The sequence below is a fragment of the Chanodichthys erythropterus genome, chromosome 10 (genome assembly GCF_024489055.1).
Source record: "Chanodichthys erythropterus isolate Z2021 chromosome 10, ASM2448905v1, whole genome shotgun sequence".
NCBI lineage: Eukaryota > Metazoa > Chordata > Actinopteri > Cypriniformes > Xenocyprididae > Chanodichthys > Chanodichthys erythropterus.
In genome coordinates this window covers 25,325,493-25,337,656 of record NC_090230.1, presented here as the reverse complement: position 1 = coordinate 25,337,656, position 12,164 = coordinate 25,325,493, and the positions used below count along the sequence as shown (strand labels likewise).

The window sequence follows — 12,164 nt, the reverse complement described above, 5'->3', positions numbered from 1 at the left end:
GACACATCCCAGCAAGACTAGCCAGGGGTGTTTCCGGACCACCATGGTGGAAATTGTCTGGCCAGAGGCCTGCGCTATGACCTGCATCATGCGTAGCTCAACCCTGACTCAGAACTACCCCCCTAAAGGGTAGTGAGAGAGAAAACTTGTAATGCAGATAATGGCCCCCTTGGCGCTCCATATTTAACACCAAAGAGGCCACAAAACTGCCAAGTTTTTCCATGCACGTCCGGGCACAGGGGGCGGGGCAAGGTGAGTGCGCGTCACACATCGCCCCCAGGGGCCCGGGAAAGCATGGTTGTCAAGTCTGAATCTGATTCAGCATGAGCACATCACGACTGTGGGATGCTCAGCATCATCTTCATTTTCAGAGCCCAACAATACTCTCTCCAATGTAGCAGTCGACATCTGATCCTCTGCTGGAGCTCCGACTAAGACGCTAATTCCCTCATGAGAAGGACCAGCAATCCAAGCAGAAGCAACCAGCCATGTTGGACAGTGAACGTGGCCGTCCAACTGGACGACACACGGCGCACTGGGCGCCGACGTGGCCATGTTTTACTAAACATGAACCACCCACGGACATAGTCACAACATGTTTGCGATGCACTAGAGGAGTGGGGGGCCCACGGAGAATGGCTCGGCGGGTATAACCCCACTTTGATCCTCTGGTCACCCAGGCTTATTAACCAAAGTATTATTCTTCTTATTCAGACAAATAACTAGATCGGGGAATAAGTGAGGGGACTCAACCTCATTAAAGGTGCATGAGTCCCGACGTGGGCATATTCTCATAAGAGAATATGAACCACCCACAAACACAGTCTCAGCACGCTAAGCAGACATGAGAGAAAGTGATTGTGGCTGTCATTGAGGATAGGAAACGACCGCCTCCAGAAACTCACGGACAGAATGACGTCTTGAAAAAGACGCAGTGTCTGTCTGTGAAGCTCTTTTAGAAGGGGAAGAGTCAGCTCTCTCGTGCTGAAGCACACAGGGTTGTGACGCGATGTGTTCAGGTACACCACTCCCCGAACACACCGGGAGGAACCGGCCCAAATCGCAGCTCAGCCTCCCCGGGAAGCTCGCGACCTCGCTGTTGTGCTTTAACGCCAACACAAACAGACGCTGAATCTCCAAGGCTGTTTAGTTTCACTCTTGTGAAGTCTGAAGCTGGACACCAACTGTTGGCTCCGAAGCGAAAGACAGAGTGCGATTGCATCTGCTTCTTATTTATATACACCTGTCGGAGGCGGTGCGCATTATGCAAATATCGCACGCCAATTCCATTGGCTTGTTTTAGTTCACTCGAAGCTGATAAGGCTCTCTAGCGATATCCCAATTTTTACTAATTGTCAATCATCACTTAATTAATAACTATCTCATTTTAACTTTAACACTGCATCAGTGTTACTTTTAACACCCTGTAGTGTGGACACATATGTACACTGAGAGGTGTTCATTTAAAACCGGGGATTTTGCTGTGTATGGATCGATCCGTGGTTGTTTTTTTGTTGTTGTTGTTTTTACCTATGGAGATTTCATGAATGTCTATATTGGACATTTACAAGACGTCAAAAAAGACGTCATAACTTTAATTCTGGCTCCTCAGTGGACATCTTTTCATCATACGACTTTTGTGACAAAGACGTTGAAAAGATGTCTTCTGGACAAGACTTTACTGAGTAGGATATATTGGTTGATCTCTAATTATAAATTTTTATATTAGGAATATTAGGATCAAAGGAACATGGCCAAGAAAGCCTAAAGAAAGCAAGAAAAAGAAAAAATTGTACTCACACTGCAAAGAGTTTTGCTATTAATTACTTTATTTTTGTAATTAAAACAGACTTTTTATTTGCGATCTTCGCGTTTTTAATACAATATAATTGTCTTGCTCTCAAACACGGTGTGAGATTGAAAAACAAACACTTGCATTTAATGTGAGAATTTGTTGCTTTTTGTTCTCAAAATCAACTTCTAGGTTGGAAATGAGCCACCGACAAATGAACATCGATACTAGCAGAAGAACATATAAAGCAATTAAAAATAAACGAAAATTGATAAATGATTGAAATAGTTATGAGAAAAGACATCATCATTTAGTTTTCCGATGTGTGAATATGTGCTTGATCTTGTTCAGCTCTTCTCTGATGTCATAAACCAGAATGACAGAAGCCACGCCCACCAGAGCAGAGAGAACCAATCGGATCAAACCTTCGCAGGGCCTGAGGAATAAAAACATCAAACTGAGATCAGCTCAGTGAATAAACGTTAATGTCTCCATTAACTGATAGGCAGTGAGTTAAAAATAAATCCGGATTTGACCATTTTAAGGATAAAACGACATCTAAATAAGATACTTCTTTAGATCTAATTTAAAGTAAATAAAAGATGTGAAAATGATTTTTAACTCACCAGAGACAATAAGACTGAAACTCTTGAACACACTTGTGGTAATTAGTCCATAACTACCAGCATGTTCAGGTCTGATGTTTGTAATGGTCAGAGATCCGGTTTTTTGGTCCACCTTTATGCTGTCTCTGAATCTCCCACCAGCAGCATCTTTATATACAGTGAAAGAATCAGCCACTACTATAGCATCTTTGTTTTCAGGGATAAAAACCCACTGAATAAATTCATCCTCCACCAACTCAGTAAAACCAGAGTCCAGAGTGACCGAATCTCCCTCCTTCGCTGATTTTTCATCTGTATCACCAAACACACAAAGAACAAACAGAGACAGCGATCGTAATTTGAATTTGAAATTACATATACATTTTTGGTGTTTGGAATAATAATCGAATCTTTGTGCTTATTAAATAAAACAGGGGAAACACGTATTTAACTCACCTTGAACAAAAAGAAGGAATCTCTTGCTCACAAAGTTAAGCCTTCTTTTAAAATATCCAGTATGTTCAGTTCTGATGTCTGTGATGGTCAGAGATCCAGTTTGATTGTCCAGTTTCAGTTTGTCTTTGAATCTCCCATCAAGAACATCATCATATACAGTGAATCTGTCGAACCGTTTATTGATTTCAGCTATTAAAATGTTTTCATATCCAAACTTCCACCAAATCACATCATCATCCTTTATTTCAGTAAGATCAGAGTTTAGAGTGACTGAATCTCCATCCTTCACAAACACTGACTCTCTTTCACCATGATCATCAGACACACCTGAAGAACACAGAGTTTGTCACAGATTTAACCTTAATGAAACGTCACTAAAATTATTTTAATCATTTAAATGTGAAATGAAAAATATTTTGCAGTGGTACAAAGAAAAAAGAAGCTGAAGGAAATGAGATATAGATACAGCTGTGGTCAAATGTTAATAATTTTAACAAAATAAGAGGTTAAAAAGTCCAGGAAGCTAACTACGAAATATGAACTCTGCACATAAATATAGCGAGATCGTTTGCGTCTGTGGTTACGCAGTGTTGACGTTTGTGAATGGCTCAAGTACATGCAGCCAATCAGAATGCAGGTGCTTCTCAAATGGAAGACTGCATCCTACCGAGACTGTGTCCTTCCAAGTCCAGGGGTGCTTCTCAATACTCAAATTAATGCGTCCTCGTTTCCTCGCCCCTCCGTCCTGCAGCTCGTGGTCTGGAAAACAATCGAACTCAGCCATCTTGAAGGAAATCTCAATTCTCTAATTGCACCACAATGAACGAGGAATGAGGAAACTTCCCGTGGAGTCATGAATTAACCTCTGTTAATTCTCAAAAAGAGCTTCTGCTGAGATCTTGAGAGATTTATTGTCTTCTTTTATCTTCAGTTGATTTCAGGCTGTGTGGCTTTAAGTCAGTTGTAGTTGTGTTTCATTTTCTGAGAGTTCAAGCATGATGTTGAACCAACATCACATTGTAACATCGATTTAACGTTATTTTGATCATTGCTTGCTATGGGTATGCTTTCATGTCCAAAACATTATGTTTGTGTTACGTTTCTTCATAAACTCAGATCATTTCAGTACCGACTCATTTTCCATCAGTTTATTTTTGTAAATTGGAAAGCATACAAAGGATTGTGGGTGATTGAAGGTTGTGAAGGATACATTTGATCCAGCCTTCAAATTGAGCTGAACAAAGGATCCTTCCAAGGATCCTTACAATTGAGATGACCTTGAGAGAAGTTATATAATATAATATAATATAATATAATATAATATAATATAATATAATATAATATAATATAATATAATATAACCAAGAACAGGCAAAGTTTGGGCGATCAGTAGACAGGTTGTCAGAGGAAAGACAAACACAAGCAGTGAACAAAGTCTAAAGGTGCCCAAGAATGCTTTTTCACATGATGTAATATAAGTCTAAGGTGTCTCCTGAATGTGTCTGTGAAGTTTCAGCTCAAAATACCCCATACATTTGTTTTAAATTAATTTTTTTAACTGCCTATTTTGGGGCATCATTAACATCATCAACTTACACTGATTTTGGCAGCGCCGCCCCTTTAAATTGCGAGCTCCCTGCCACACGAGCTCTCGACTATATTACAGTGCATAAACACAGTTCAGACAGCTAATATAACCCACAAATGGATCTTTACAAGATGTTCGTCATGCATGCTGCATGCATGCTTCGAATTATGTGAGTAAAATATTTATTTTGATGTTTACGTTTGATTCTGAATGAGTTTGAGGCTGTGCTCCGTGGCTAACGGCTAATGCTACCCTGTTGGAGAGATTTATAAAGAATGAAGTTGTGTTTATGAATTATACAGACTGCAAGTGTTTAAAAATGAAAATAGTGACGGCTCTCTTGTCTCCGTGAATACAGTAAGAAACTATGGTAACTTTAACATGCTAACGAAACATTTAGAAAGACAATTTACAAACATCACTAAAAATATCATGATATCATGGATCATGTCAGTTATTATTGCTCCATCTGCCATTTTTCGCTGTTGTTCTTGCTGGCTTACCTTGTCTGATGATTCAGCTGTGCACAGATCCAGATGTTAATACTGCCTTTACTTGTCTAATGCCTTGAACATGGGCTGGCATATGCAAATATTGGGGTCATACATATTAATGATCCCGACTGTTACGTAACAGTCGGTGTTATGTTGAGATCCGCGTGTTTTCCGGAAGTCTTTTAAACAAATGAGATTTATATAAGAAGGAGGAAGCAATGGGGTTTGAAACTCAATGTATGTCTTTTCCATGTACTGAACTCTTGCTATTTAACTATGCCAACATAAATTCAATTTTTGATTCTAGGGCACCTTTAAGTCAAAATCAAGCAGACATGAACAGGCTTGTTGACCAAAAGCCTGAAAAAGTGTCTGGAGAGCAAAGAAATAAAATTTGAGAACAGGGATTAGATAAGTGATTTCAAAGAAAATCAAGACCAAAAATTTTACGCTTACTTATATTTTGACATTTAAAATTTGGCTTTCCAATGACGGAGTGTTGCTACAACTAAATAAATTTATCCCTAGGCCGTGTGTCCACTGAAATGTCTTTAGCCAGCTAAAAACACCAAGCAACTTTAGAGAACTTCAGCGCAGCATTAAATAGATGCTCAGCGCTTGCCACAATGCTGCCGTTTTTAAATATCCAGCTCTCCCATTGAAAACAATTGAAAAAATACACTGACCTTAGTGTTGGTGGACACACGGCCTTATAGTGATGTCCAAGTGTGGATAGTCTTTCCTGTGGCATGTTGGACAGCGGGTGTGATTTTATCAACCACAGGCGCCAGATATAAATATAGAAAAATTAAATGATGAAGAAAAAAATTAAATGAAATAAAACTGCCAGTAGGTGGTGGCAAATCATTGTCTTAAATGGTTTGTTCACCCAAAAATGTAAATTCTATCATGAATTACTCACCCTTAATTTGTTCCAAACCCGTAAGACTTTCGTTCATCTTCGGAACATTAATGAAGATTACATGTGAATAAAAGCCTAAAACAGTAGTCTCGCCGGAGCATGCTCTAGCGATTCAGCAGCTCGTGACCTCAATCAAGAACAAAGCCTGTCTTCCTCTGAAGTTTTTCCAGAGGCTACTAGGGCTGATGGCTTCCGCCTCCCCGGTGCTGCAGCTCGGCCTTCCTCGGATGCGGCCTCTTCAGTACTGGTTGAAGTTCCGGGTTCCTCCCAGCGCCTGGCGGCACGGCCGCTTATATCTCAAGGTCAATCAGGCCTGTCTTCTAGCCCTGAAACCTTGGATGGACCCCACGTGGTTCAAGCGCGGAGTGCCCTTACAGGCGGTCTCACGAAGGACGGTGCTCTCAACGGACGCTTCCAACTCGGGTTGGGGCGCTGTGTGCGAGGGCAGACTGGCCTTCGGCTCGTGGAGTCACGAGGAAAGCCATCTTCACATCAACTGCCTAGAGATGCTAGCAGTGATGAAGGCCCTTCAGTCTTTACAGACTCACTTGACAGGACGTCATGTTCTAGTCCGGTCGGACAGTATGACGGTGGTGTCATACTTAAACCACCTCGTCCAGCCGCTTATGCGCTCTGGCGAAACGTCTCCTGGAATGGGCTCTTCCGAGGCTTCAGTCGCTCAGAGCGACTCATGTTCCTGGCAGGAACAATCTGGGCGCAGACATGTTGTCACGGAGCAACGTCCCCTCTGACGAGTGGATGCTCCACCCCCAAGTAGTCCTCAAGATTTGGGAGTTCTTCGGGAAGGCAGAGATAGACCTCTTCGCCTCAGAAGACAACTCTCATTGCCCAATATTCTTCTCAAAGGAAGTCGATGCTCTGACCCATACATGGCCCAGCACGCTCCTTTACGCCTTTCCTCCGATCGCACTGATCCCTCAGGTTATCAGGCGCATCAGAGAAGACCAACACAGAGTCCTTCTGGTAGCCCCGCTCTGGAGGAACCAGGTTTGGTCCTCAGAGCTGTTCAAGCTCTCCCTGAGAGCCCCGTGGCCTATTCCCCTGAGACGGGACCTCCTCTCTCAGGCAAACAGAACGATCTGGCACCCACAGCCGGAGCTTTGGGCTCTGCACCTCTGGTCCCTCGATGGGAGCTGTCCAGCCTCCCCGGGGACGTTCTAAATACCATTTCTCAGGCTAGAGCTCCGTCCACGAGACGCCTCTACGACCAGAAATGGGCGGTCTTTGTTGATTGGTGTTCTTCACGCAACATAGACCCTGTGGAGAGTGACGTATCCTCCATACTGTCTTTCCTCCAAGAACGCTTAGAAATGGGGCGCACCCCTTCTATTCTTAAGGTTTACGTAGCAGCTATTGCAGCTTTCCATGCTACCATTGCTGGCCAATCAGTGGGACGTAACGGCCTTGTGATCCGTTTCCTGAGGGGCGCTAGGCGATTGAATCCTCCTCGCCCCCTCACCGTTCCCACTTGGGACCTCTCTCTGGTCCTCAGAGCCTTAAAGGGACCCCCCTTTGAGCCAATGGGTTCAGCCGATCTCAGACCCTTAACACTGAAGACCGCTCTGCTGTTAGCACTAGCATCGGTTAAGCGCATTGGCGATTTGCAGGCCCTCTCTGTGAGCCCTGCATGCCTTGAATTTGGGCCAGGAGACTCGAAGGTTGTTCTCAAACCTAGGCATGGCTACGTTCCTAAGGTGCTCTCAACCCCGTTTAGAGCTCAGGTCATCTCGCTTTCTGCTCTTTCTCCCTCAGCGGACGAACGAGAGCTGGAGCTACTCTGCCCAGTTAGGGCATTGAGGACCTATGTGCAGTGATCGCAGCCTTTCAGGCAGTCGGATCAGCTCTTTGTCTGTTTTGGTGGCCGCACCAAGGGGTCTCCGGTCTCAAAACAGCGCCTCTCCTGTTGGATAGTGGACGCTATTAACCTGTGCTACTCTTCTCTGGGTGCAGACTGCCCCATAGGAGTCAAGGCCCATTCCACTAGAGGAATGGCTTCCTCGTGGGCTTGGTCCAACAGAGTTTCCATTCAAGACATCTGTGAGGCGGCCGGCTGGTCTTCGCCGTCCACTTTTGTCAGATTCTATCATCTCGATGTCCCGACCTTGCAAGCTCGGGTTCTTTCCGTGTGATTTAGCAGCCTCTAGTGAGTTCCGCCTCACACAACCCCAGGAATTATTTCCTTAAAGTGTAACCAGAGGGTTCGATAAGGCTTTGCCTTCTCGCTTGTTTTCTTGGACCCCCTTCCATGTGTCCAAATTCAGGCTGTATTGTTCCCAGCCGTGGCACGGCGTGGTTGAATTCAGTCCCCATACGCAGTATGAGTGAAGTATCGAAAGGGAACGTACTCGGTTACTAACGTAACCTAGGTTCCCTGAGATACGGAACGAGTACTGCGTCACTTGCCCTGCCACGAGGCTGCGGCTTCAGGGTCATCGCTTCAGTCGATTACACTGAAATCCTATGGCGAAACGCCTGCTTATATAGCCCGTAACCCCGCCCATTTCGGGGGGAATATTCGCGCGCTTTGTCGCTATAGGCCGCACAGCTATGCCGCGTCGTCATTGGTTCAACAACTTGTCTATGAGTGAACCAATGACGATGCAGTTACACTGCGTTATTGAAAAAGGCTTCAGCAGTGGGGAAAAAGGGAGACCTTTCCCTATACGCAGTACTCGTTCTGTATCTCAGGGAACCGAGGTTACGTTAGTAACCGAGTACGTTCTACATACTATTCCTATTTCACCTTACTTGTTTTTTTTTCAAGGCAATCGGTTTGCATGCTTTTTTTAAGTAAGGTTTACTTATTGGATTTTACAGTGAAGCACAGGCAGAGGCTCCTTCTGTTTCAAGGCCCATTTCAAGTGAAAGGCTGATACTGTGCTTAATATTTCATCACACAGGGGATTATGCTTTTCTGAATCTGATGTCATAAACCAGAACAATGACATAGCCACGCCCACAATAGCAGAGAGGACCAATCATATCACAGCTTCACAGAGTGGGAGGAATAAAGTCACATTGACAAACCTGAACATGTGTGACATTGATGAATGAGGTCCAGATGTTTAGTCTGCCTGCTGGTGGGATTGTTCAGCACACAGCTGTAGGAGTTTTGATCCTGAAAGTCCACGTCCAGAGGTAGAGAGAGACTGGTGCTGAGATCAGACGCACTGATGCTGGACAATAAACTGTTTCCTTTGTACCAGGAGAGAGTCACATCACTCACATCCACCACTGAACACACCAATGAACATAATGTTGATATAGAACATTGTGAAACGTTAGTGCTGATGACAGGAACAGGCAGACGATCTACAAAACATGAGAGAATAAACAAATATGAGCAAATCTAATAAACAATCTTATTTTTCGGTTCAATGTGTTGAGTGAGTGTTTAAATGGTCTGTCATTTCAAATTAGAAAATGATTTAACAATTCAATATGTAAATAGACCTTAAAATAAGAATATTTGAAAAACAGGATAAATGATCTCTGCTCACCATAGACAGAAACTCTCATTTTTTTTGATGCAAAATTTTCTCCATGTATCCGTATTCTATATTCTCCATCATGTTTCCTTCTGGTGTTTGTGATGGTCAGAGATCCAGTTTGTTTGTCCAGCTTCAGTCTGTCTCTGAATCTCCCACCAAGAACATCATCATATATAGTGATGCTGTCGTCCTGTTTATTCATTTCAGCAATTAAAGTGTTGTAATCTCCAAACCTCCACTCAATCCGATTATTAGCCTTCAATTCATTACGACCAGAGTTTAGAGTGATTGAATCTCCCTCCTTCACCAAGACTGGCTTTGCTGCATCGTCACCAAACATAGAGAAAAAATAGAAAGTGTAAGACCTTTAAATAACTTTATGATTGTTTACGAAAGTAAATAGCTTGAAATTTAAATAAGAAATGATTCATATATAAAAGCAGACATAAAAGGTGCGAAATGTTGTGTGGATTAATACTGGATCTGGTGATTAAAAAATAACAGATGTAAAACAAATATTTAACTCACCATAGACAGTGAGAACAAAGTTTTTGTTTGATCCGTTGATCCCATAACGTCCAGAATGTTCAGGTCTGACGTTTGAGATGGTCAGAGATCCAGTATGTTTGTTCAGCTTCAGTTTGTCTTTGAATCTCCCATCAAGAATATCATCATATACAATTAATTTTTTGGCCTGTTTATGGATTTCAGCTATTAAAGTTTGTACAAACTTCCACCAAACAATAACATCATCCCTCAGATTACCAGGACCAAGGTTTAGAGTGAATGTCTCTCCCTCCCTCACTGATAGTTGTTTTGCGTCAAGAAAACCAAACGCACCTGAAGAACAGAGTTTTTCGCAGATTGAAGATTACATTTTTATATGGACCAATAAATAAATATATATAAAAAAGAAAAAACAAGAGACTTTTACTCAAATAAAAGTTTGGACAGGTGTTGTGCCGAATTCTGTGACCTAGCAAATTTATGTGACTATACACATAATGTACTGACGGTAGGATTAAGATTAGCTCAATACAGTGCCTACTATTGTCAGATAATTCGATGAGTCACAGACTTACACACAATACCTTAATTTAAACTTGATCTCACAGTAAAATCATAGTTCAGTTATTTCTAAAATAACATAACAGTGACTGCTAATCTTCTCTAACTAATCTAACCAGAACAGAAGCAATTGAAGCCATAAAAATCACATTTAAAACTCACCATCCAGACGCCACAGACACAAACAGAGCAAAACTAATTTGAGAAACATTTTCTCCATCAGATCACTGAAAAGCCCACAATAGTAACCCTCCAAGTGTCTGAAAACACTCAGATTGATCTAAAACATGACTGAACTGTGATATTTATCTGGTTGTGTGTAAATCCTCCCCTGACCTCCATCAGTTTAAACTCGCATGTCCATCCTCTTTTACATAAGGAAAATCAACAAGCTTTTGCTGATCTTACATTTTCAAAACCAGAAACAGGCAAAGTTCAGGCAATCAGCAAACAGGTTGTCAGAGGCCAGAAAAACAGTCAGTGAACAAAGTTTAAGTCAAAACCACTGTAAATCAAGCAGAAATAAACAGGCTTGTTAATGTGTCACCATCCATTTATCTAAATTTAATATTTTTTTTTGTGGTTACGCTAATAGTGGGTAGAAAAAAAGTAACTTAATTGAAAGAAAATATACTTTCAGATAATATTTTATTAAATTTATTTTGGCTCCAGTACAGTGACCATATAAAAGCCAATTATTTCATTTAGAAAACAATCATTTATATTTATATTTAAGATGCCTAATATTTTTTCATACAGTATAAGTGGATCTTTATATATGTAAAAAATGTAGCTGCTTTTATCATTTAGAAAGGGAATCATATTTCCTGAAAGGATATTATTATATTTCGGGGATCCTTGGCATTTTGACTTTTCAGGAGAGGGAAAGGGTGAGCAGAAGAGACTTTTTTAAAAACATTAAAAAAATCTTACAGTTCAAAAACTTTTGACTGGTTATTGTACTTCTGTGGTTATTTTGGTGAAAGTAACTCAAAAACTCATAATATTTGTCATTTTCTAGAAAGTAGCCTACAGGAATATACTGTGAGTTAACAAAGTCGACACTGTTCCAAATCACACCCTATACCCACATTCACTATTCCCTCCATTAGTTCACTAATATAGTCCACTTGACAGAGTGAATGAAGAGAAGTGAGTGAATTCAGACACTGATGAACACCTGATTATCAGAATCACTGAAGGACAGAGAAACAAGACCAGAAAAAAAGAGAAGAGACGAGCAGAAACACAAGAACTACCACTGACTTCAGACACACTGAGTGTGAAACCAGTTCACAAACCAGTTTGACATTATTTCTTTCATACATGTACAGAAGTTCTTGTTGAGAATGAACAGATTTGGATGTTGATGTTTTATTGAAAATAAAAATGTATTGAAGTTTGTAGTCACCATCGTAGTGATCAGTGTCTGCTTTAGTTGGGCTCTTGACTCTTTAACATTATCTTTCTCTGGCTGCTGAAACTGAGTGTTTATAAAACACATTTGTTATGGCAGGAAAAAGCCAACATGAAGTTGATCAGGTGTTTTGTCTGTTGTGATGATGCTGTAATCATCTTGGACTTGTCTAATTCACTGATCTCTTTCTGTGTCTAGTCTTTGATTTAGTTGGCATTTTATTTTTATTGATTATACTGTGCCTGTTATTCAACAGTGTAAGAAGGCTCAAGGGCTCAACTAAAGCAAATACTGATCTCATCAATGGTAA

At 41.5% G+C, this 12,164-nt stretch overlaps 1 protein-coding gene across 1 annotated transcript; it reads right to left on the bottom strand.

The window, feature by feature from the left end:
* Positions 1-1,808: 1,808 nt before the first annotated feature.
* Positions 1,809-10,731, bottom strand: LOC137028043 (uncharacterized). The gene is made up of 7 exons (XM_067396754.1): positions 10,600-10,731; positions 9,898-10,209; positions 9,379-9,690; positions 8,906-9,190; positions 2,854-3,180; positions 2,419-2,709; positions 1,809-2,228 (listed from the first exon to the last, which is right to left on the bottom strand). Exons 1-7 carry the CDS (start codon positions 10,655-10,657, stop codon positions 2,212-2,214), a joined length of 1,602 nt encoding a protein of 533 aa, XP_067252855.1. The 5' UTR covers positions 10,658-10,731; the 3' UTR covers positions 1,809-2,211.
* Positions 10,732-12,164: the final 1,433 nt, after the last annotated feature.

Excerpts from the sequence above, each read along its gene's own strand:
- LOC137028043 (XM_067396754.1), bottom strand. The coding sequence starts at position 10,657 with ATGGAGAAAATGTTTCTCAAATTAGTTTTGCTCTGTTTGTGTCTGTGG. Across the intron at positions 10,210-10,599 it reads GTGTCTGTGGCGTCTGGATG|GTGCGTTTGGTTTTCTTGAC; the intron begins GTGAGTTTTAAA and ends TCTGTTCTTCAG. Across the intron at positions 9,191-9,378 it reads AATGAGAGTTTCTGTCTATG|ATCGTCTGCCTGTTCCTGTC; the intron begins GTGAGCAGAGAT and ends CATGTTTTGTAG.